General features: G+C 37.2%; 1 protein-coding gene across 5 annotated transcripts in view; it reads right to left on the bottom strand.

Moving 5' to 3' along the window:
- Nucleotides 1-22,757, bottom strand: part of KCNH7 (potassium voltage-gated channel subfamily H member 7) — a 244,058-nt gene that overhangs the window by 37,146 nt on the left and 184,155 nt on the right. For all 5 annotated transcript variants that reach the window (XM_030488008.1, XM_030488010.1, XM_030488009.1 and 2 more), the window contains 3 exons: nucleotides 13,447-13,846; nucleotides 12,523-12,722; nucleotides 1,821-2,073 (listed from right to left, as the gene is read on the bottom strand). In XM_030488008.1, coding sequence (XP_030343868.1) covers nucleotides 1,821-2,073; nucleotides 12,523-12,722; nucleotides 13,447-13,846 — 853 coding nt within the window. The remainder of the gene's footprint in view (nucleotides 1-1,820; nucleotides 2,074-12,522; nucleotides 12,723-13,446; nucleotides 13,847-22,757) is intronic.

The following is a 22,757-nucleotide window of genomic DNA, read 5'->3' as shown; positions in this document are numbered from 1 at the left end:
CAGAACTCTGATTTCTGTGATAAAGTTGCAATACTTGTTAAATGTGAAAACTTCATCCATGCTACCTCTGTTGGACTGAAGTCTTTTCAACCCCAGAGGACAAAGCATTGAATGTTTTTTATGTCAATTTCTATGTGTAGGTTTCTCAGAAAGAGGAATTAACTACAAATATTTTGCTAAGTATTGATAATCTTTGTTAGGTTTCTGTGTCATTTCATTGCAAAGTAATTTTTGTTTGTATCATCTTGTATTCTTTTTTTAGCAGATTTCTTCAAGATACCACAGATTTATTGTCTGGAGCCAGCTATCGGGCAGGCTCTTGCCTCATGGATCCTGCAACAAGTAGGCCCACAGAGCAGTTCCTTTTGGCTGCAGTTGTGCCCAATTGTCTTCCTTTCTGTCCATTCCCTGGCAGAGTTAGGCTCCAAAGTGCAGCACCTAGTGTGAGGAGCTGTAGCCTGGGAAAGATATAGTGGCATCACTGCAGTGTGAGAGCACAGTGATCTGATATGCCTAATACGCAAAACTTGACCAGTCTGCATCTTTGGTCCAGGAAGAAATTGACGAGTTCATAATCTTGTTGGGTTTTTTTGATTGTGAGTGCTATAGAAATTTGAATGTTTTTGATGGAATAGATGAAATCCTTGATGAACCACACTGTTCATAAGCAGGGGAAAACACACAAGTAAGTAAAAACCTCACAGTGTTATACTCGCATGATCATCTCTCCGCTTGTGCTTAAAGCAGGCCCAGCTGATGAGATGCAACAGCATGAGATGGCAAATTACCTTGATAACAGCATCTAAACCTAGGGAAGGATTGCTATAGACACACCTTTGTATTTCTGCTTATGTATCCACTCTGCAAAGTACTATCAGAATATTCAGTCACAAGTGGATTAATAGCAACATACTGCTACCAGTCCACATTTTGTTTCAGCTATTTTTCTGATTTCAAGTTCCTACAGTGGATGATAAACAAAAAGAAGAACATATGCATGATGTTGCAGCTAGTGTAGGTTTCTGTACAGGAAAATCCTTCCTCATCTACTTAATTACTCTTTGTGTTCTTATTACCTGATATTAAATTGGAGAAACAAATTAGTAGTCTTGTTTAGGTAGGGTTTTAGTTATTTTACTTTTAAAATTGCTGTGGCTAATGATTCCATATAAGAGCCATCATCAGGCGAGCAGGTGAGCTTCCAGCTATATTGAACACTGCTCTGAGACATCTCCACTGGGAAAGAAAACAAGAAAGTCCCTATGCTATACAAACAAGAACGTGTTAATCAGAAATATAGGGGAAACACTGGTGTTGTTTCACTTAAGTATCCATCTAGATCAGATTACTCTGCTATTCTCTTCCTTTTCTATATGCTCAGTGGGCAGAAACAGATATTTCTGAAAACCTCTAGAGGACATTTTGAATGCCTGAAGTAGATACATGTTTTTCTCCAGCTAGCATATGGGGGGTCTGTATGCCTCAGTACCCTCACACACTGTTCAAGAAAAGGGTGTCCTTGACTTTGGTTCTTACAAGTAAAATCAGAACTGGCGTAATTTTGTATCTTCTTGACTCAACTTGCAGCTTACCACTTAACTAGGGATAAATCTGGCTCACTCCTGCTCTTATATCCAAGGACATGGGCTCTTTGCTGCACATGAATTATTACAGCAATGTAGACTTTGCTCCTTAAATTATTTCTGTGCTTTATTTTTAATAACAGTAAAACGTTTACAGTTTTCCTTCACCAGAAACAACAATGGATATTTGTTTTCAATCCCCTGATCTTTTAACATGCTTTGTAGCAATCTACTTACCAAGAATGGCTACAACAATGTCACTCTTAAGGATTTCAATGGAGCCTCTTGATACAAAGTAAAGAGCAGTGAGAACATCTCCACAGTGCACTAAAGTGTCTCCAGGAGGTGCATGTGTTGTTTTAAATTTCATAGCCAAAGCTCGAAGACAGCCTTTACTGGCCCCCTGGAAAGCTTTACAATTCTGAAGCAAATTTTGGTTGAGGTGCAGACAAATGTCAGCTTGTAAGCATTCTGGAAAGCCCTTCAGGACCTGGAAAGACAAGCATAAGGATTTCATGTGAATAATATGAAAGATGCTTTATATGATTTTTGTTTTCTTCCTGAACAGAAAGAAAGAAGTGACAAACAAATAGAGGTGGCCCTAAGAGCTGTCAGAGTATTACAACTCAACAAGTGCATAGTGTAATCTATATTGCAAAGTTTATACAATGTGAATACTAATGTACATATTAATGGACGTAGTGGTTACAAAATACATTAGTAAAATTTCTCCCATTACAAGAAATGGTACCAAGGTATGCGAGTGAATATACTGCAGTTAAATAACAAGACAACTAAAAGAAGACTCTTTACTGAATTTCACCTAGTTGGACTAATATGTCTATTTCTTTTTTATCAATTATGAAAGTACTACATTTAATTTTGCTGAAGTAATCATGACATTTGTTAAATGAGAGCTACTTGAACAAGATTAGATATTTTTCAGAAAGACAGCATTTTAATGGGATTTTTCTGTTAAATATATTCTGCTTGCAAGTTTAAGACTTAGATTTTTATCAGAAAATGCAACACATATCACTGAAACAATGGTTTTATGCAGATTTACACAGGCAGATGATTAGTTCAGCAAAACACAGGGCTAGTTGCTATGGTCCTCGCTCATCCCTTACTCAGAACAATGGGAGTTTGCCTGCAGTAGAACCACGGGATTCCTCCTGGGTACCATGGTAACATGTTAATTTTGTTTAGAAGAAAGAAGTGAGCTACTTACAACGTGGTCGTTATGTGTGAGCTAAATTGTCTAGGATCATATTACCTCTGATTCTTTTAGAATCAATAAACATTTCTGCTACTGCCTTCTAATGGGAGTTCTGCCCACCTTGTGATTGCCCATTGTGCTAAGGAGTGGGCCTGACATTATTATGCATCACCCTTTCTTGCAGTTAAATCCTGTTATCTGCTGTCAATGATGTTAATGGGTCATATGCTTTCCCTGGGACCTGCTACATCTGTTGCATATTTCAAAGGACAAAACATGAACTGATGCTACCAGTCTTACAAATGTGTGAACAGGATGTGTCTTTTTGTTATCAGAGTAGCCTATGAATTCATTCCTATTCATCCTCTGCACTGTTTTTCTATAAACACAAAAATATTCCTTCACAGAAAAAAAAATTATACAAAATCCATTCAGTTTTTGCTATATTAATTCTTACTTCAGCACAATAAAGGTCTGTGCATTCACTCTTATTGCATAAAGATATTCACAACTAACATCCCCTGCTAACAGAGAAGATGAACACATTTTTGGTATGAGGCTTCTGTCCACACAAGCCAAGCTATGATTTAAAAATGAAATATTAATACCTTTAACTGAGTTGAAATGTTTCTATGATTGCTAATGGAAATCAGTGCTGTGAAATAACAAACAGAGTTTTAACACACATATACACAAAACCTTTATGAGCTATAGGGCATTACCAAATGAAATTTACACATCCTCAAAAAAAGCCAGCGTTCAACAACAATAAGCAAAAGAAAATACAGTAAATGAAAAGCATTTGTGGTGTCATCCTGTTTACAGTATCTATCACACCACTAGAAATAGCTTAGTATGCAATTACTTTTTTTATTTTAATGTAATTATATTGAAATAAAAGTATTGTGGGTTGTAACAACTTATTTACCGAGATACTGAGAAACTTGATAACCAAATACGTTTGGTCAATGATACAGGTGGAAAAAAATTGCAGGTGTTTATTTTGAAATTGTTCTATAGTCATGTGAGTAAAAAAGACCTATTTCGAATTACTTCTTTTGTTATACATCTATCTGAATACGATTTAGAAGAGCTCCATTTTTATAGGATGTGAAATAGGAAATAATACATTTCTAATTCAGAGGTACTTACAGGAAAAGGTATTTGAATTGTTAGAAAGACAGGAGTACAACCTTAGTATAAACTGTATTATTTTTTCACATCAACTTTGGTTTATCTCGTTTATCAAGGGATTGTACTTTACCATTAAGCAAAAACCATGCAGACCATGTGTGTTGGTTTATATTTCTGAAGATACTTTGGGTATTTCTTCAAAGAAACAAGTAGTTTGATAATTAATTTATACTTAACATGAAACTGTTCTAAAATCATTGCATATTAGTTAATAGTTACTTACATGCCAATAACATCTGAAAGGTACTAGCCTCTGTTCAAGTATCTGTGATTAAAAAGTCCCTGCCCCATGGAGCTTACACTCTAAAGTAGATATTATACATCAGAGAGGAAGAACATTTATTCTTTAATAGTACAATTGTCAAACGGTTAGAAGGAAGACAGGTGCCCAAATAACATTGATTTCCAATGGAGTTTTGGAGATTACTCCACTAATGCAAGTTTAGAAATGCAATAAAGAATCTGATTTGAAAATAAATTTGTTAAAACATTGCTGTAGACTACATTACTAAAAGGATCTTACCATATCATGCACATTGTTTGTAGTTAGGTATTTAATCCAAGTCCAATAGCTGACACTATACAGAATTAGATTTTTCCAAACTAAGTTTTACGTTGTGCAGTACACACAACCTCTTGCCAACCCAAGCCTCCACGTACATTCCCAATATTCAGATTTTTATTACTTTGAGAAATATTTTTTATTCATCAGTTTTTAACGTGTGTTAATAAACAAGTATCTGATTCCCACAGCTATCTTTGATTGTCTGTGTAGAGCAGGAGCAATTGTATTGAAAATTATGTACTTATAATGTGGCAATCAGCATCAATACATTATGTATACACATACTGACAATGCTAAATATTAGAAAACCATCCATGTATTATTCAAAAACATATTATCTTAAAAATAATAAAACTCTAAATATTGCATTTCATTTATTTTCATTTGTTGTGAGATTTTTGAGTATTTAAACACATATAAGTCCCACTCTAATGTGATAAGAAAAAATTAAAATACACTTTTCTAAACAACTAAAAGTCAACATAATCTTGAAATTATACGAATACAGAGCTGGGTAATACAAAAATAAAATAAGGTTTTGAAAATTATAAAGCTAGAATTGCTCTTCAAATAACATTATTGTCAATGAGAAATACAAAATTAATAAATAATTTGAAAGGTTGGGTTTCAATTGCTCTGTTCTTTCCTAACATGTTTCTATTGTTACACTCAGTATCTCCTTAATAGTGACTCCACCAGGCCGTGGTGAGAAAAATCTTGGGTTATCACGGTTAGATTCATCTCTAGAATCAGAACACATGCATAATTCCAGAGACAGAGGTATACTAAAAAATAAACATTACAAAATATAAAATCAGCCTCACCCTCATCGCCCCAGCCCCCCCAAAAAAACCAAACAAAAAAACCAAACAAAAAACAAAAGAAAAGGAAAACCAGTTATGATTCCATGACCATAAACTACAGTTGTTTCTCATTGATAGTTATCAAGTCCAAGTTCAGTTGTCTCTTCCTGTCTGGAATAAAACTTATTCCGTGTCAAACAACACTGGTTATCTACTCTGCACGACAGAGGAGGAAAGTGCCATTCAGAGAGAAGAAAAACATTTTATGTGGAATGAGTGACGGAAGTTTAGTGAGGATGGTAGGGACATAATTCACATTGTCTTGAAGAACATGGTCTTTCATAAGTGGAGAGGGAGTCCAGCTTCATTAACTTCTCCGTTTCAAGATGACAACAAGGTTTCACTCATACATGTATCAGACACCTTTGTGACAAGTCAGTAGGAGACATCTATGTGTCCTAACCTCAGACAACTAGCAAATGTTTGGGGCAATGAGAACTTTGTTTTGTTTGAATAAATTATAAGATTCATGGCAATTTTTAGATTCTTTTATGCTCAGTTCTGGAACAGGTATTGACGTTTGTCCCACAGAAAATATTTAGAAAGCATTCAAACCAAAGCAAATCATGGTATTAGCTGCAATGGAAATATCACACTCTATACCAACAAAATCACAGAACAGCTGAGGTTGGAAGGAACCTCTGGAGGTCGTCTTATCCAACTTCCTGCTCAAACAGGGCTACCTAGAGCTGGTATACCAGAATGATGTTCAGATGGCCTTTGAATATCTCCAAGGATGGAGACTCTACAACATCTCTGGGCAACCTGTGCCAGTGCTTAGTTGTCCCCATAGTAAAAAACCGTTTCCTGATGTTTGGATGGAACCTCCTGTTTCAGCTTGTGCCCATTGCCTCTGGTCCTGTCACCAGGTACCGCTGAACAAAAACCTGGTTCCATCTTTACACCCTCCCTTCAGGTATTTGTTTGCATTGATGAGATCCCCTGTGAGCCTTCACTTCTTCTGGTTGAAGAGTCCCACCTCTCTCAGCCTTTCCTAGTACAAGAGATGCTCCAGTCCCTGCAGTCTGGCAGTCAAAGATATCTTTGAATTCTGCGTATAGTATTCTGTCATACATTTTCTCTGTTGAAATATAGTCGGCCAAACATTAAATGCCAAAAGCAGTTGAAGAGATCACAAGAGGGCTCTTGTGTATTGTGGGTTTGTTTGGGATGTGTTGAAACTCATTTTGACTAACATTTTCTTGTCCTAAATCAGTAAGATTTATATATGAGAGGCAAGTATCCAGCATACAGAGAGAAAGACAGGCTCTCCAATTAATCTGACAATTTAAACTGGCATAAACTGACAAAGGAGTTCTAGTCCTTCCCTACATTATCTGCTTGTTCCTGCCTTGTCTTGATCTCTCCTCATGAAATGGTTCGAGGAACTGTTCCATGCAAAAACTAACCTAGCAAAAATATTGAGCAGCTGAAGGTACAAAGAGGTGGGAATAAATATACTTTCTGCCATAGACTACACATACTTAAACTCTATTTGGATCTCATATGCATAATATAGATCTTAGGATACATTGAAATTGGCATCACTAAATGCTGAATAAAGTTCTCAAACAATTTGAGTAATAAGTTTTAAACTAATTACTGGGAGCAAACACCTAGGATCATTCACTTTAGTGGGATTTATAATCAAAATTAACATTTTGTTTGTCTTAGTTCTGTAAGGGCAAGTGAAATTAATTCCTAGTAATTCATGTAATTGGTGAAATAACCTGTCTTTAAATTTTATCTTTCTGCCACCTAATTTTAGCAATAATCTGAGGTGAGGTACACAAGTCACACTGTATAGATTTTGAATTAGGATCTCTGTCTCCCAGTACCTGTTCCCTAGGATGGAAAGAGTAATGCAGGATTTAGTTCTGTTACAAAAATCTGTCTCTTAGATTTTAATAACATCGTCACCTGGACTAAAAGTTTCTGTAATTCAACATAGTTCTGTTTCTAGAAAGAATTTAGAATTTACTATTTCTGTGGTAGTTACAGAAACAAACTACTGCTATAAGCAGAAGGCCAAAACATTTCCAAGGGCTTTCACCATTTTGAAAAGAATGAACAAGGTCACAGGTGGTGATAATTCTGCTCCAGCAGCTCTTGGACTCGACGCAGAATAAGGGTTATTTCTGATGATTCCTCCTCTTCATACAGGAAAATGTTGCAGTCAGATTTTTACTTATGTATTTATTTATTTATTTTATTTTTCAGGATATGAAGGAGGTCCTTACAACAGTTGAGAGAGGCAGTGTGTGATGATGAGCTAATTCACCTTTCAGTGACATTTGAAACCTGACAACCTTATCAAAGAATTAGGATCTCTTGCTTTCAGTCATTGCCATGACACTGATTTTTGTGACATTTTTATTTTGAAATTACTGGAGCTGCAGTGGATCATTCTTCATTTATAATCTTATTACAGTTTCTGAGTAATACAGTTTCTTTCGCATCTGAAAGGTGATCTCTGAGATATGATACACTGCTGGGTGAGGAGGAGAGAAAATTATTTCAGTTTCTTTGACTGTTGAGTCCCTCATCAACAGAAAAGTTTAATGTCTGTAGAAGTTGGAAGCTGACCAGATCCACGTCTTTCCAAAAATTTAAAGATAGTTGGAAAATTGTTAATTTGCTCTTGGTTTTGAGATGTTAGACCACAAAATACAGTGCAGTGAGTAACTGGTAATGGATCGCTTTGCAAATAGATTGACATTCTTGGAAGTTTGGGGGTTTTTTTCTATGAGGTCTTCTTTTCTGTAAATTGATTAAACGTAGGCATTCATGTTTTATAAATGGTCTTGTAATAGAAAATGAAAGAACAGCTTTACAGTTAATCATATCTGAGGTACTTTCTGATAGTCTTGTACGTCTTAGGATTTCCACTATGACATATAGACAAATAGCAGTACCACTTTCCACCATGATTACATATTCCCTCTGTTTAACCAATTCCTACTGTTTTTGTTCCAAACACTTCTAATTTGGATTATCCTTCTGATGGTACAAGGAACTTCTTCTTGCTATTTCTTTTTGAAATTTCAATTTAGTTTCCTAATTCTCTGGTTCAAAGATATTACTGGTGATAGTTCTATTGGTAGAACTGTTTTCATCATAAGAAATGATCACAGTGGGAGGAAAAGCAAGAATAACAAATGTAGTGGTATCATCCAGTGACCAGTGGCCAGTTTCTCAAAAAAGAAGCCTTATCAAAGCAATGGTGAACCTGCCCTTTATTTGACACAATAACATTGCTGGTTCTGAAACTTCAAGATAGGTGTGTGCTCTGCTGTACTTGCATGATCACTGTGACCAAGACACAAGTGTAAAATCAACCATTTGCTTGGATGCTTGCAGGAGAAGGTTCCATAAATTTATACATAAAAATTCTGACTTGCTCTCTCCTTTCATGGCACTAGGTAAAACCCAAAATAAAAAGGCATCTGTCCCACATCCAAAATTTTAATTAACATGTACATTTGGCTAAACACATTGCAAAGCTTGTCCAACTTCTTTACTTCTTTGAACTCTTTTTAAAGGTAAAATAAACCAATAAAGCTATCCAGATGCACAGAAGATCCATGGAAAAAACGGGGGAAGATTGTAAAAAATACATGCATAACTTAAAAAAGGATCTCAAACACTAAAAATGTAATCTTTTTAGGGTAAGCATCACAGTCATGCTATTATCAGTGCTGGACTGATAACATTGGAATGAAGGGGGGAAAGAAGGCAAAGAGAGTTTAGGAAAAACAGAACAGGATAGTTTAACAAATAAAAATAATATCTTTGAATCTTTGGGACTGGTGATGTCTTTCATGAAACAATATACACTGTAAATATTATTTTTTTTTTAGTTTATCTTTGCCAGTGTGTACCACAGGGATATGATTTAAATAATGCTTATTCTATAGACTCAAGATTTTTATCCAGATTAAAATAAATCCCAAATCCTGTTTATCCAGTCCATGCATAATTATGTGGAACTGTTTTTATCAAAATGCTTTATGCAATGAAGCATAATCAAAGAGATGTAGAAATGAAGCAGAGCGGAACAAATGAACAAATAAACAATGTTCTCGGCATATTTCACCTGCAGATCTTTAAAGCTAATTTGAAGTTTAGCCATTTCAAACGAGCATAAAGTATGATCTTCTTGTTTTCAATAGAAAGTATAGGACTTTGTTTAGGAAATCAAGTTTATTTAGTCTTAGTGCAGTATTATTATTGAGGTTAAAAGTTGTTGGTTTTGTTTTGTTTTGTTTGTTTGTTTTTGGGTTTTTTTTTTGTTTGTTTGTTTTGTTTATTTTTTCCCATTTATCCTGAATTCTTAGATTACTGATAATAATTAAAGGCATCTTTTGAAATGTATTCTCTAATATCATATATATATGAGTATGTGTGTGTATACATTGCATGTACATATATATATAAAAAATGTAAATTATTTGTGCATTTCATATTTCAAAGGAGAAAGAGGACTGAGTTTCTGATTTTTATTTGGTTTTCAGCCATGAAATGAAAAAGAAAGACACTGGATCAAATTCTGCCTTCAGATATTTGAGAAAACTCCCCGTAAGTGTTGACAGGAGTCAAACATTTGTCGGAGGACAGTATTAGCCCCTTGGTGTGTAAATGCAAATATTTCATGCAAAATTAAGTTAACACCACATGCAAGTCCATCTCATATGCACATGGCTTATAGCCAAGAAAACTTCATTGCTGCTTGTGCTAACATGCATATATGGTTTGAAGTAAAAGCATTCACGCAAAGGAAAATGCAGAATGATCAGCATGGCAACTTTGTCAGAGTGGCATTCCTACAGAGCAACTATCTAATGCAAACCAATATGCACATGACCTTTTTTGGGCAGAGAAGCATGATTTGAGTTGTGGGGTAAAACAGTGATCAATAAATGTGGTTAGATTAGCATTTCTTAATGCCTAATTTTTAGTGACTATTTTGCCCCACATCTGATTCTACTTGGATAATTTCCCTTTGCTATCTACCCCTTCATCATGCAAAAAGTTACAGTTAAAAATAGAAAGCATTGAGCAAGCTCTAAACCCGACAGATAACATGGATATTCTCCACACTTTATACTGGAATTAAATTTGATATAAATACCTCCTGCTCTTACCAGTGGGTGGTGTTATTCCATGTATTTAGGTATGAAGCAGACAGGAAAGAGATAAATCTTTCATAAGTACAACATATATCACATAATTCTTATACTATCCTTGCTCTAAATGTAATATATTCAAGCTCACTTTAAAAGAAAATTAAGCTACTGCCATAAAATTTGAGGGATAGAATTGTGAACAGAATAAGAAATAAAATATAACAAAACAAGATACTAAACTTGATTTTTTCCACATTTTATTAAAAACAAAGCCTCTGTACTTCCTCACAATCATATCACAGAATGTGGGCTTTTTAATCCATTTAGTTAGTATTTCACATTTATTACAAGTCCAAGACTAATTCCAGTACACCAATTCCTGCATTATGCAAAATTTAATCTGACAACATCAAGTTTTAGTTACTATTTCATGTGAAGCAGGTGTTCTTAGTACATCCATTAGTGGAATGAATTAGTTAAGGCATACATGATTTTGTAATATCTTCAGAAATAATTCAGTGATCTACTTTAGGCTTAGGCTGCACCCACCTGCAGCTTAAGGGCCTGATCCTGCAAAGTGCTGAGTACCCCACAATCCCATTGCCATCAGAGGGAATTAGGGCCATTCAGTGCCACACAGGATGAAGCTACTGATGCTGCCTTCCACTGCAGTAATCCCCAGCAGAGGTTTATGCAAGTACCCTTGTCTTGCACTGGGCATAATATCCCTCTGGAGGGGACACTCATGGAAGTGGGATGTGAAGCCAAATATATTTAATTTCCTGTCTTACTTTTAAGATCTGCTTTACTTAATGGTAACCATTACAGTCAAGCTGTCAGTGATTCAGCTTTATAAAAGCTTTTAATCAAGACCATTGTTTCTGCTTACTGCATGAAAGTGTACCACTCTGACAGTCATTCACAAACATATGTATAGATACCACATGGAAGCTGTCTGAATTTATGTCAAAATTTTTGAGGTTGATTTCTAGTTAGATTGTTACAAAAATGTATAGATTTTCTTGTTCTTGCCAGCTTTATGGAGAGCTCTGCAAAGTCTCTATAACTCAGAATAGCTCTGGAAAGCATCCCTCTAGAGACACAGATTCACAGATCCTTAAGATGCACAATGCTCTCAGTGTCTTCAAACCGATGTCAACTTTTCAGAAAAAATGTTGCTGTCATCAGAAAATCATCCAGAAATAGAGATGCTTATTTTTGCTCATTAGCAGATTGTTATTCTTTTTTAGCTGGCCACATAATATATTTTTATATAAGAAGTGTTTACGGGTTTTTTATCAAGAACAGAAAATATGAGGGTTGTACCTTGCCACTTCCTAGAAATGAGATTCTGTGGATTGCTAAATAGTTAGCAGTACTGTGTTGACTTTCAGTGCAGAATTACGTGGTTATGAATGCAAGCAAACTACTGTCCAGATTATCATATGGTTAGAATATTTCACTCTGAAAAGAACAGCAAAACTACCTGTCTGCTCCTCTCTTCAACCCATCCCGAATATACCTGTTCTAAGTTACACAATAGTATTTTGAAAAAGATCTGCACAGGATTTATAGAAGTGTAACTCTGTAGATACCAATGAAGGTACTCTTGTTTGATACTGGAAGAGGAAAATCAGGCCAAAGAACAAGCAAAATTCTGGAACAGCTATGTCTGAAATAAGAAACCTATGATTTTTTTTCTTGTCTTAAGCTTATAATAGTCAGATGCAGTTCTCAAACTTTTCTACACACAGTGAGAGTTCAGATTTCTGATATAGTTTGTAATAGTCTAGACAGTTAAATGTTTGGATGCCAAACTTGTAATGGCTTGATTTTCAATAATTGCTAATATCCACCTTTTTACGCTTGTACTTTTACAACTCATAAATAATGAAGATTTGCAATATCTTTCTAAATTCTAATGCATTTATCTATTCCTCAACATCTGTGTCTGAAAACCAGAACAACATACCATGTTCATGTCAATGCCATTGGTGTACGTCCATGCATGCTGGAAGTATTCCTCAAGTCGCTGCCGCAGAGGGTTGGGGATTTGATGAAAGCGTATAAACTCCTTTACTCGCAGCATCTGCATGTGGTACCGTGCGGTTCCCGAGTAGAGTCTTTGGATTATTGCAGATACATTTCCAAAAATGCTAGCATACATTAGTGCTGGATTAAATAGAAACAAAACTTACTTAAGTCTTATCATTGGGTTTTGCAGATGATGCAACAGTTCTTCTAATGTTCTTTGTATGTAAAACAGCTCAGATGAGACTATTAACATTTTCGGAGATGTGGAACTGATTTACCTGAAGCTTTTTATTGTTTTGATTGTATTAGTGCTAACTCCGCAGATGAAGCTTAAATATTAAATCATAGTCAAGTTGGTAATATTTCTCTTTGGAGATCTGTAGTCCTGAATTTAATGTTGTAAATTAGGCTAATCTAATTTTATGGACTTCGGTAGAACTAGGAACTAGGAACTAAGATTAAGTACAAGTTAAGAACAACAAGCAGGGTTTAGAAGCTAAACATACATTTATAGGATCAGAGTTTCAGTTGACAAATAAACTATAATTTGATTATCCAAAAACTGTTCGGCTATAGTTTCCTAAATCTACTCAAGACTCTGCTTCCTACCCTCTATAGGATTTGCTTACAGACAGATACACAACACAAAACTTATGACAGTTTGGGTAACAGATTTTGAGTAGTCAAGCAACTTGACTACTTCCTGACACTGCATGAGTCACAACATATTTTTGCATATAACATGGCTTTCCCTGGGAATTTGCCCTTCCGGCTGCATTTTTATAACCCTATTAGACTGTTAAGTCATTTGCTCAAACACTGAGAAAAAAAAGATAAAAATTAATAAATTAAAACTACTTACAGCCAATCAACATGACACAGATGGAAAAGATTTTCTCTGAGTTGGTGTTTGGAGACACATTTCCAAATCCTACACTTGTCAGACTGCTGAAGGTAAAATAAAGTGCTGTAACATATTTGTCCTTGATGGATGGTCCAGAGCTTGCATCACTCTTATTGTAATGTTTTCCTAATTGTTCTCCTAAAGAATCCAGCCAGCCAATCTTGTGAGCCAGATAAGGTCTTTCTACATTTCCAATGGCATACCAAATGCAAGCAAGCCAGTGTGCAATTAGTGCAAATATGCACATAAGGAGCATCAGAACTGCAGCACCATATTCTGAATATCTGTCCAATTTCCGTGCTACCCTCACCAAACGCAGTAGTCTAGCTGTCTTCAGAAGACCTATTAATGTTGTTGTCTGTAAAAATAAAATAGAAATTGATTTTCTCTGTTAGCAAATGTACTCTCTTTAGTAGTCAGCATGAATAAACTATTTTGGGGAATCAACAAAACCAGCAGATTAACCCATTTAAACGTAATCTTAATTTAATTTTCTGTAAGCTACCAATTTCAGTATAAAAACAGAGAAGAAAATGAGAAATGCACATTTTAAATTAAGATATATTGAAGCTGTCATTATCTCCTCAATACTCTTTCATTTTCAATATTATACTTCACCTAGACTCTTCAATCCACTCTAATGGACTTAAATGATCCGTTAGATTCATGATGTTTTGGCATGATGAAGTTTGTAAGTTATTGGAACTACTCATAATCATACGACTGGCCTTGTAGGTAATAAGTATTTATGATGTTTCAACAAAGCTATGTGAGGTGGTAAATGCTCCATCCCTGGCAGTGTTCTAGGCCAGGTTGGACAGAGCCTTGGGCGACATGATCTAGTGTGAGGCATTCCTGCCCATGGCAGGGGGGTTGGAACTAGATGATCTTAAGGTCCTTTCCAACTCTAACCAATCTATGATTCCATGACTATATTTGATCCTAACTTACAGACTCCTTGCAATGCTCTGGCACAAATGTCATAAAAGAGAGAATTAATATGGCAGAAATGTCTCAAAAAGTATCTTCTGCAAATATTCTTCCTGTTTGTAATGGTCCAAACACTCTATACAGGTAAAAGAAGATGAACCACTGTGAATTGAAAATCATGGAAAAGTTGCTTTGCCAGACTCCAGATTAATTTGTTTTTTGCATCTTTCATCCTGAAGCTTGCAGATGTAGTGGTATAAGCCAATGAGAAAAATATTATACCATTAAAAAACTATGGGTCAGTTATAAACCAGGAAGGTATTCCAAGCTTTTTAGTGCAGACCTCACCATGATTCATTGCAGCCTCTTTGAGGCTCCGATCTTTTTCAAGTTTTTTAATGTAAATTCACAATTTTCATTCAGTGATTCATTTTTGTAACTGTTAATTCCTTGTAAAAGAGATAGACAACATTGTAAATAGTAACTACCTGATTTCAGAAAGAACTTGGCCACCTTTTTTCCCCCATTAAATCTGAACATACGTTAAAGAATTCAGTAAATGTCAAGACTGAATAAGTTTTCAATATGTTTTTTTTCTTCCTCTTTTTTAACATGCATGTATATTACATAACACTTAACAGGAAAAATTTTCAAGCCTCACAAACCACTCTGATGGTAGTATGTGTCATGTTAAAGCTTTCTTTCAGTGAGTACTAGACTAGTTTTTATGTTTTATTAGATCCTTGCTTTTACCATGTTTCTGAGTAAAATCCAAAAGCCTTTGGAACAAAAAAGAGGTTTTCTTGGTTGCATTTGTCAGTGAACAGCTCAATATATTGTTCATATTTTCTGAGTAAATGAGCAGGAAGATAATATAGGGTAACACTGGGTAACACTCCTTGGTTCAACTTAACATCACAGAGAGTAATTTCAGTGTGAATTTCTCATTGCCACATAAAGAAGGCTGTTTCATTGATTGTGACCTCAACAGTGTGAAAGACCATATCCTTCAAAACTCTATGCCTGGGCTGAGCTTCAGCATGTGAATATTGCCATTAGGTATGGGCTTTTCTTTTTGTAAGCTAGATCAGGCTTAAATATTTATGACTCTTTAAGAAAGAAAGTAGTTGTAAGAAAATATAGCATTTTTTCTCTGTTGGAATCATTCTATCACAGATGTAGTTGTTTCTCTACACCATGCAAGGGGCAACATATTCTTACAGCGCCCCTTAAATAGATGAGAAGGTACACTGCGAATCCAAAACATGCCAACACTGTTCCATCCCATTCTTAAGATAAGACTTGCTGATATTATGCATCCTCAGTTGCTGATATTATGCTATCCCATGCTTAGATACTGTATCAGTTTGAGCTCTGGAGTATGCGGGAGGTATAATACAAGCAAACTCTTCATGGTGAAATCCCTATAACTGAGAGTAAATATGCTTTAAAGCATCAAGAAACTCATCCTGAGTTTGAATTTTCTGTAACACAGTGGGGAGGCTTTGACACTAAAACACAGCTGGCAGCAGAGGTGGACACCTTTCACAAGACCAAGTTGCTCAAAGTCCCATCCAACCTGGCCTTGAACACTTCCAGGGATGGGGCATCCACAGGCTCTCTGGGCAGCCTGTTCAGTGCCTCACCATGCTTGTAGTAAAGAATTTCTTCCTAATATCTACTCTGAATCTACTCTTTCAGTTTAAAGCCATTCCCACTTGTCATATCACTACATGCCCTTATAAAAAACCCCTCTCCAGCTTTTTGTATGTCCCCTTTAAGATCATCTTCATGGCCCTCATCTAGACTTGCTGCAACAGGTCCATGGTCTTATACTGGGGGCCCCACAGCTGAACACAGTACTCTAGGTGGGGTCTCATGAGAGCAGAGTAGAGGAGGAGAATCACCTCCCTTGACCTGCTGGTCACACTTCTTTTGATGCATCCCAGAATACATTTGGCTTTCTCGGTGGCAAGCACAAATTGCCATGTCATGTTGAGCTACTTGTCAACCAGCACTCCAGAGTCCTCCTCAGGACTGCTCTCAATCCATTCTGTCAAATGCCTTGCACAAATCCAGGTAGATGACGTCAGTTACTCTTCCTTTATCTACCAATGCTGTAATCCCATCATAGAAGGCCACCAAACTTGTCAGTCACGATTTGCCCTTAGTGAAGCCATTTTGGCTGTCACCAATCAATTCCTTATTTTCTGTGTGACTTAGCAGAGTTTCCAGGAGGATGTGCTCCATGATCTTGCCAGGCACCATGGTGAGACTGACTGGCCTGTAGTTCCCTGATTCTTCCTTTTTTCATTTTTTAAAAATAGGTGTTATATTTCCCCCTTTTCCAGATAGAGGGAACTTTGCTAGACTGCCACGACTTCTCAAATATGATGGAGAGTGGCTTAGTCATTTCATCCGCCAATTCCCTCTGAACCCACAGATGCTTCTCATGAGGTGCCATGGACTTGTGCAACTTCAGGTTCGTTAGATGTTCTCAAACCTGATCATCTCCTGTAGCGGGCAGTTCTTCACTCTCCCAGTCCCTGTCCTTGCCTTCTGTGGCTTGTGCGGTGTGGCTGGACCTCTTGCCAGGGAAGACCGAGGCAAAAAAGTCCTTGAGGACCTCAGCCTTCTCCATGTCCCAAGGTAACCAGGTCATCCGTTTCCTTCCAGAGGGGGCCTGTATTTTCCCTAAGTCTTATTTTTATCACTGACATATGGACAGAAGCTTTTCTTGTTGCCTTTGATGTCCCTGGGCATATTTAGTTCTATCAGGGCTTCAGCTTTCTTAACCTGATCCCTGGCTGCTTGGGCAATTTCTCTGTATTCTTCCCAGTCCACCTGACCTTGCTTCCTACACCCTCTGTAGGCTTCCTTTTTGTGTTTGAGTTTGTCTAGTTGCAAATCATTCATTCAATACCTTTTGATATTTTTCTAGCTGTAGTACAGGAGGGAGTCTTGGATAAAGAAGTGTATTGGGTTTTTTTCTTAGAGCCCTTTAGTTTGACTAGCAGGTCTCAATTGATCCATGCTAGTCTCTTGTTTTCCTTTCCTGATTTCTTACACCTGGGGATCAAGAGCTTAAAGATCTGCCAGTTCTGTTCTGCTCCTCTGTCCCTGAGGGTAGTTTCCCAAGCGGTCCTAATGACTCCTTCAAGAGCTGGAAGTTTGCTTTCCTAAAATTCAAGGTCTTGACTTTATTCTTCACCTGACCCATATCTCTCACGACTGCAAGCTGAGGGATAGAACCACATCTTTAGTTCTTTTGGAATAATTGTTCAGTTCTGCTAATTAGAAGCTTAAGAAAGGTTACAGTTTGTCAATTATTTTCTCTTCCATGGAAAGAAATTACTTTCTTAAAAACGGAGTTTATGGAAACTACATTTTCTGAGTGTCCTGGGTTCAGCTGTAGCAGTCGTTTTTCTCCTCCTTAGTAGCTGGTGCAGTGCTGTGTTTTCAACTTTAGCCTGGGAACAAAACTGATAACACCAATGTTTTTAGTTGTTGCTAAGTAATGCTTACTCCGATCAAGGACTTTCTCAGTCTCATGCTCTGCCAGGGAGGAGGGGAAGCCGGGAGGAAGCAGAGACAGGACACCTGAACCAAACTGGCCAAAGGGGTATTCCATACCACAGCACGTCATGCCCCGTATATAAACTGGGGGGAGTTACCCGGAAGGCCCAAATCACTGCTCGGGTCAGGCTGGGTATCGATCGGCAGGTGGTGAGCAACTGTATTCTCTTCCCTTGTTATTTCCCTTATCATTATTATTATTGGTGGTAGTAGTAGTGGTTTTGTATTATACCTTCGTTACTGGACTGCTCTTACCTCAACCCGTGGGAGTTACATTCTTCCGATTCTCCTCCCCATGCCTCCAGGAGCGGGGGGAGGAAGAAGGCGGGGAGTGAGCGAGCGGCTGCGTGGTTCCAAGTTACCAGCTGGGCTTAAACCATGACACTAAGTATATATATATGTAAATATATACATTTACATATACATTTACATATATATTTATATTTATATTTACACATATATTTACACATATATTTATATGTATAAATATATATTTTACAAAATCCTTATATACAAGGTGGTACCCTTAACTCTGATTAGACTTCTTTTTTAACAGTGAGATTAGTTTATACCCTCAATTTCTTGAGCCCTCATGCTGAAATGACCACAGCAGGAGCCTATTTTGATGGACAGCAATTGATTACACCATGATTTGAAAGACGAGGGCATCAGTCTATCTGACTGCAGAGAGTATCATTCAGAAATTATTATTGTATCAGGCTGGGAGAAGGAGCTGGTATCACCTAACTAATTATCTGCATAAATGTTATTCTGCCTGAGCAAAAAGCCATTTACAACTCATGACTTACTCACTGATGGCCAAACCCTTAGGTTTACTTTAGATTTTTTTTTTTAAATTCCTTTCTTCATGACATCCATTTTCGTTAATGTACAAATCTATAGTGTCATGCTGTATTCGTCTCTTTTTTAAACCAAATAACCCACTGATCTTTATGTGTAGCTCGAACTGTCTCTTCTGATGTGCATTAATGTGCACTTGCTCACACAGTATTTAATTTCCAGTTTCTTGGTATTTGTCATGGTTTAAGCCCAGCTGGTAACTTGGAACCACGCAGCCGCTCGCTCACTCCCCCACTTCTTCCTCCCCCCGCTCCTGGAGGCATGGGGAGGAGAATCGGAAGAATTCTGGGGTCGGGGCAACCCCAGGCACTGCTACAGGCTGGGCAGAGAAGAGATTCAGAGCAGCCCTGCAGAAAAGGACTTGGGGGTGTTGGTTGACGAGAAGCTTAACATGAGCCGGCAGTGTGCGCTTGCAGCCCAGAAAGCCAACCGTATCCTGGGCTGCATCAAAAGAAGCGTGACCAGCAGGTCGAAGGAGGTGATCCTGCCCCTCTACTCTGCTCTTGTGAGACCCCACTTGGAGTACTGCGTACAGTTCTGGTGTCCTCAACATAAAAAAGACATGGAGCTGTTGGAGCGAGTCCAGAGGAGGGCCACGAGGATGATAAGAGGGCTGGAGCACCTCCCATATGAAGACAGGCTGAGAAAGTTGGGGCTGTTCAGCCTGGAGAAGAGAAGGCTGCGTGGTGACCTCATAGCAGCCTTCCAGTATATGAAGGGGGTCTACAAGGATGCTGGGGAGGGACTCTTCCTTAGGGACTGTAGTGGTAGGACAAGGGGTAATGGGTTCAAACTTAAACAGAGGAAGTTTAGATTAGATATAAGGAAGAAGTTCTTTACAGTGAGGGTGGTGAAGCACTGGAATGGGTTGCCCAGGGAGGTTGTGGATGCTCCATCCCTGGCGGTGTTCAAGGCCAGGTTGGACAGAGCCTTGAGCCACATGGTTTAGGGCAAGGTGTCCCTGCGTGTGGCAGGGGGGTTGGAACTAGATGATCTTAAGGTCCTTTCCAACCCTTACGATTCTATGATTCTATGATTCTATGATTCTAAGAATGTAACTCCCACGGGTTGAGATAAGAGCAGTCCAGTAACGAAGGTATAATACAAAACCACTACTACTACCACCAATAATAATAATGATAAGGGAAATAACAAGGGAAGAGAATACAATTGCTCACCACCTGCTGACTGATACCCAGCCTGACCCGAGCAGTGATCTGGGCCTTCCGGGTAACTCCCCCCAGTTTATATACGGGGCATGACATGCTGTGGTATGGGATATCCCTTTGGCCAGTTTGGGTCAGGTGTCCTGTCTCTGCTTCCTCCTGGCTTTCCCTCCTCCCTGGCAGAGCATGAGACTGAGAAAGTCCTTGATCGGAGTAAACATTACATAGCAACAACTAAAAACATCGGTGTTATCAGTTTTGTTCCCAGGCTGAAAGTCAAAAACACAGCACTGCACCAGCTACTAAGGAGGAGAAAAATGGCTGCTGCAGCTGAACCCAGGATAGTATTGTAAGGTCCTCAGTTTCTCAATAATTTCCTATTGCCTATATTTTATGTTAAAATCATCATCAACCATCTACATTTTTTACAGCTTGTAAATAAATCTATTAAATATGAGCACTATAGCATCAACTAGAGTTAACTGTTTTCTCTCTCTTGGAAAAATCTCTAATACATGCCAGAATTTGGCCTTTTTCTCTATGCTCCATTATCTTAATAGCCTCTTCTGAGCACTGTGTCATTGTTGAAGATCTTTATGATGTATGGATCATGATACTGAAAATCTTAGTACAAATAGCAATTAAATAAAAATATTACAACTAACCCAAGCTTCTTATTCACAGCAGGGTACTGGTACTTCAACTGCTATTGATAAAGGACTTCCAAAATGGTCTACAAATAACTGCCTGCTCAAGCTGTGCTGGTGTTCCTTTTTTCTTCATCTTGAAAAACAATTAAGGGAAGAAAAAGTTGATACTAAATGCTTTTCTGATATTAGCCAGCCACCTAAATAATCTCCAGAGACTCTACCCTAATGCTGCATCATCCAGTGAATTGCTAAACTGAGCACAGGAAACTATATTAATCTCTTCTTGAGATGTTTTCTGAGCTTGATTTTCAAATATATTTTAATTTGGAAGAGGGTAGTGGACTGATTCTATCAGTAGGGATGCAGTCAGGACTATGAGATTCAATCTCCAATTCTAGAAATGCGGGGTTCTTCTTTTCAGTTTGCTTTAACAAATGCAGAGTGTAATGGAATGAAGTGAATATGTTAGAACTAAGAGGAGTACTTTGATTTATATGTCTTCCTTTTAGCCAAATCCCATCTATTTTCTTGATTTATTCCTATGAATAGAAGACACATTCACTTTTAAATTTTGTGAGTATGCTGGATATATACACCATGATGTATTTATTTTTATTTTCTAAGGCAGCACTTTTCCTGTTGATAGGCTTTTTAGCTCTGTAAAATAGCTCTGATCGCTATTACTTGTAAAAACAGAAAAAGGAATACACTTTTCAGCATATTTCAGCACAGAGTTCTCTCTGGCTTCAATTTAATAAATCTATAAATATGAAATTTTTCTTGCTGAAGCTGTTACCATCACTTATTTGTATGTTTTATTGCAGTAGGTTCTAGATGAAAGGCAAGAAACTCTGGTTTTCTATATACCCATCTGTTTTTTTCCTTCAATGTACCTGTCTTTGAAGTGAAAAGCTGATCAATACATTAAAAAGCACATTATTTTAAATGCACATATCTAAAAATATCTAGTAATCTTCAGCAGCATTCCACTTGTACATGCATCTCATCTAAGTGTGTGCTTAAAGGATCTGAGCCACTGCAACTATTAAGTGTTTAAAATCCAATCTAAGCTCCTCGGCTGAGCAGAACCATTAAAAATAAACTACCAAAAGAATAGAAAGTAAGAAGTCCATCCCAGGGATATCACTTAACTTTTACAATACACACACACAAAAAGAGAATGGTTTACTACCAGCCAGGATAATTTTGTGTGGAGTCTGCTTAAACAGGAAAAAAAAAGGTAAAATTATATTAATTCCTTATTTTAGAAACTGGAAAGTGAAATGTCTTACTCTGTTGTTTTCCTGTGGTTGATAAAGTATGGCTGAAATAGAAGCATTCAGATAGGGCTGCATGTGGTATTTGGGTTATTATTTCCTGCCCTTTCCAGACTCAGTTTGGTATCAAGGTGTTTTAAAGCTGGGTGAGCACACATGGAGCTCCCTTTGGAGCTTATGTTGTTTAATAAAAAGACTATTAGTACAATTGTTCGTAAGGGATCTTATTGAAGAATCTCCAGATAACAAAAAAAAGACCTATTTCATAAAGAGGAAAACACTTAGACTGAAAAAATTCTATTATTAAAGGAAAAATGCTCCATTCTAATAGTTTTATGCTTGCTTCTTCTTGCTAATTATCAAAAAGAGATCATAAGGGAAATATCACAGTTAGCAATATAGGAAACAAAACTGTAGTAAGTAGCAGTTTAGAAAAAGTGATTGACATATTCAAGACCCTGAATGAGAGGGAGAAGTCATGATGACACGGTGAACTGGTCATAATCTCTATGGTTTCATTGCTGCTTTGGTAAACAAACTAGTTTTTCCCGATAGTGAAACTGTTCAATTGCTTTTTTTTTTTTAAGTTTTGAGGGAATAAAGAATTAATTTACTTGCATCTGCAATACTGAAGAAGTAATTTCATGGTCCAATAATTTCTAAGTTTCACGTTACTGTATTTGTGCACTCACTTGCCAGAATGTTCTTGTTTACTACTAATCTGTAACTTTATCTTATGTAAAAGTTATCCCTTTAGCATCACTTTAACACCTGGCACTTTACTCTTAAGAATGTCTGTAGCAAGGGGA

Source organism: Strigops habroptila, chromosome 5 (assembly GCF_004027225.2).
Source record: "Strigops habroptila isolate Jane chromosome 5, bStrHab1.2.pri, whole genome shotgun sequence".
In the NCBI taxonomy this organism is placed as follows: domain Eukaryota; kingdom Metazoa; phylum Chordata; class Aves; order Psittaciformes; family Psittacidae; genus Strigops; species Strigops habroptila.
Note: the sequence above shows the minus strand (reverse complement) of the source record. Positions and strands in the feature narration are given on the sequence as shown.